The sequence below is a fragment of the Plasmodium gallinaceum genome (genome assembly GCF_900005855.1).
Source record: "Plasmodium gallinaceum strain 8A genome assembly, contig: PGAL8A_v1_66, whole genome shotgun sequence".
Lineage (NCBI taxonomy): Eukaryota > Apicomplexa > Aconoidasida > Haemosporida > Plasmodiidae > Plasmodium > Plasmodium gallinaceum.
The window spans coordinates 54,329-56,336 of NW_021628226.1; the positions used below are offsets into that span (position 1 = coordinate 54,329).

Here is a 2,008-nt window from a genome sequence, read left to right on the forward strand (position 1 = left end):
GTTTTTTTTTTTTTTTTTTTAATTTGTAAAATTTTAATTTTTTAAATTAACAAAAATAGAGAATCTCTTTATAAAAGATTAATGCAAATGCATATCTTTATAAAAAAAAAAAAAAAAAAATGATGATGATTCATATATCATTTTAAAATAATCTACAGAAACAAAAGATTCAAAATACAAAATATTATTTGATGAAGATAATTTTTCTTATAAAACATTTCTCTGAAATTAGGAAATATAATAATAATAAAAAAAAAAAAAAAAAAAATTAATTTAAAATAATAAAGAATTTCACATTTAAACAAATATTTATATAATACAATCTATAATGATGTATATAAAAGATAAAAATATAAAATATATTTAAGTAATCAAGTTTAAATAATACATATATATATATAAGAAAAATAAATAATATAAATGGCATTTGATTTTTGAATTATTAAAAATAAAAAAAAATTTAGAATTTCCATATTATTTTTGAAGCCACATTTATTATAAATAAAATGAAAAGTTGTAAAAATAATGCTAATTTTTTTTGGTGTAATTTAAAAAATAATTTAAGATTAGATGGACGTAATTTTGAGGATTCAAGAAATATTTCTTTTTATTTTTTAGGTGATTATGGGAATGTAGAAGTATCAATTGGATTTACAAAAGTTATATGTAGAATTACAAGTGAAATAGTGAAACCATTTGATAAAAAACCAAATGAAGGAATAATAAAAATAAATTTAGATATAGATAGTTTTACTAGTGTAAATGATAATTTAAAGATAAATGATGAATGTTTAGAAATAAGAAATTTAATTGAAAGAATTTTAAAATCAAGTAGTATATTAAATTTTGAATCCTTATGCATTATACCTCATAAAAAAGTATGGTGTTTATTAATTAACATTATTGTGATAGAAAATGATGGAAACTTATTTGATGCATGTTATTTATCAGCTTATAGTGCTTTAGTTCATTTTAGAAATAATGAGGTTAAAGTAGAAAATTCTGAAATCATAATTGATCAAGATGAATCTAATTATTCTCCTTTATCAATTCATAATTCACCAATTTTAACAACATTTGCTTATTTTAATTCGGAAGATATTTGTCTAATTGATCCTTCACTACATGAAGAGGAATTTATGTCATCAAAATTATCTGTTGCACTTAATAAAAATGGACAATTAATTAGTATATTAAAACCAGGTGGTTCTCCTATATCTTATTTAAAAATATTGGAAGCAATTGAACTCGCTAAAAAAAGAGTTACATGCATTCTAAAAATCTTAGAAGATGCATTAGAAGAAGATAAAAAATTAAGAGATGATTTAAAAAAAAAGAATTTTCATATAAAGTATTCATGTAACCCTGTATCTATAAAATATAATGATAGTTATGAAAAATCTATGAATATTCCTGTAAATCAGTCTTTAAGAAATAATTGGAATATCGAAAAAATTATAAAAAAATATGAACAATATATTAAATTACAAGATATGGAACAAGAAGAAAATTTAGTTAGTTCTATTGAAGAAACCAATAATAATGAAAATACTAAATATAATAAACAGTATATTTTAAATGAAGAACTTCGAAAAATAAAAAATGAAAATAAAATAAAACATGAGAATTATTTGTATGTGGATAATTATAACGATTATATGAGTAACATAAAAGATAATAATTTTTTAGAAGAACCATTTAAAAATAAAAATATATTAGATAATCTTGATATAGGAAAAATAAAAAGACAAGAATTTGGTGATAATAATTCATATTTACATAATAATAAATTTTTGAAAACTAATGATATACAAAAGAAAGAAATAATGAATTTTTCAAATACAATAACAAAAAATATTAAAGAAAAAAAAAATATTAATAAGGAAAATAAAACGGAATCAATGACAACAAATAAAGAATATTCTTCGGATATTGATTTTTCAATTGCTATTAATGAAAGTTTAAAAAAAAAAAAAAAAAAAAAAAAGAAAAATTAAAAAAAAAAAAA

The 2,008-nt window shown here is 18.2% G+C and overlaps 1 protein-coding gene across 1 annotated transcript; it reads left to right on the forward strand.

The window, feature by feature from the left end:
* Positions 1-506: 506 nt before the first annotated feature.
* RRP45 (exosome complex component RRP45, putative) lies at positions 507-1,997 on the forward strand (the record flags this gene model as incomplete). The annotated part of the gene is made up of 1 exon (XM_028670031.1): positions 507-1,997. The coding sequence occupies one exon, from the start codon at positions 507-509 to the stop codon at positions 1,995-1,997; it is 1,491 nt and encodes a 496-aa protein (XP_028526824.1).
* Positions 1,998-2,008: the final 11 nt, after the last annotated feature.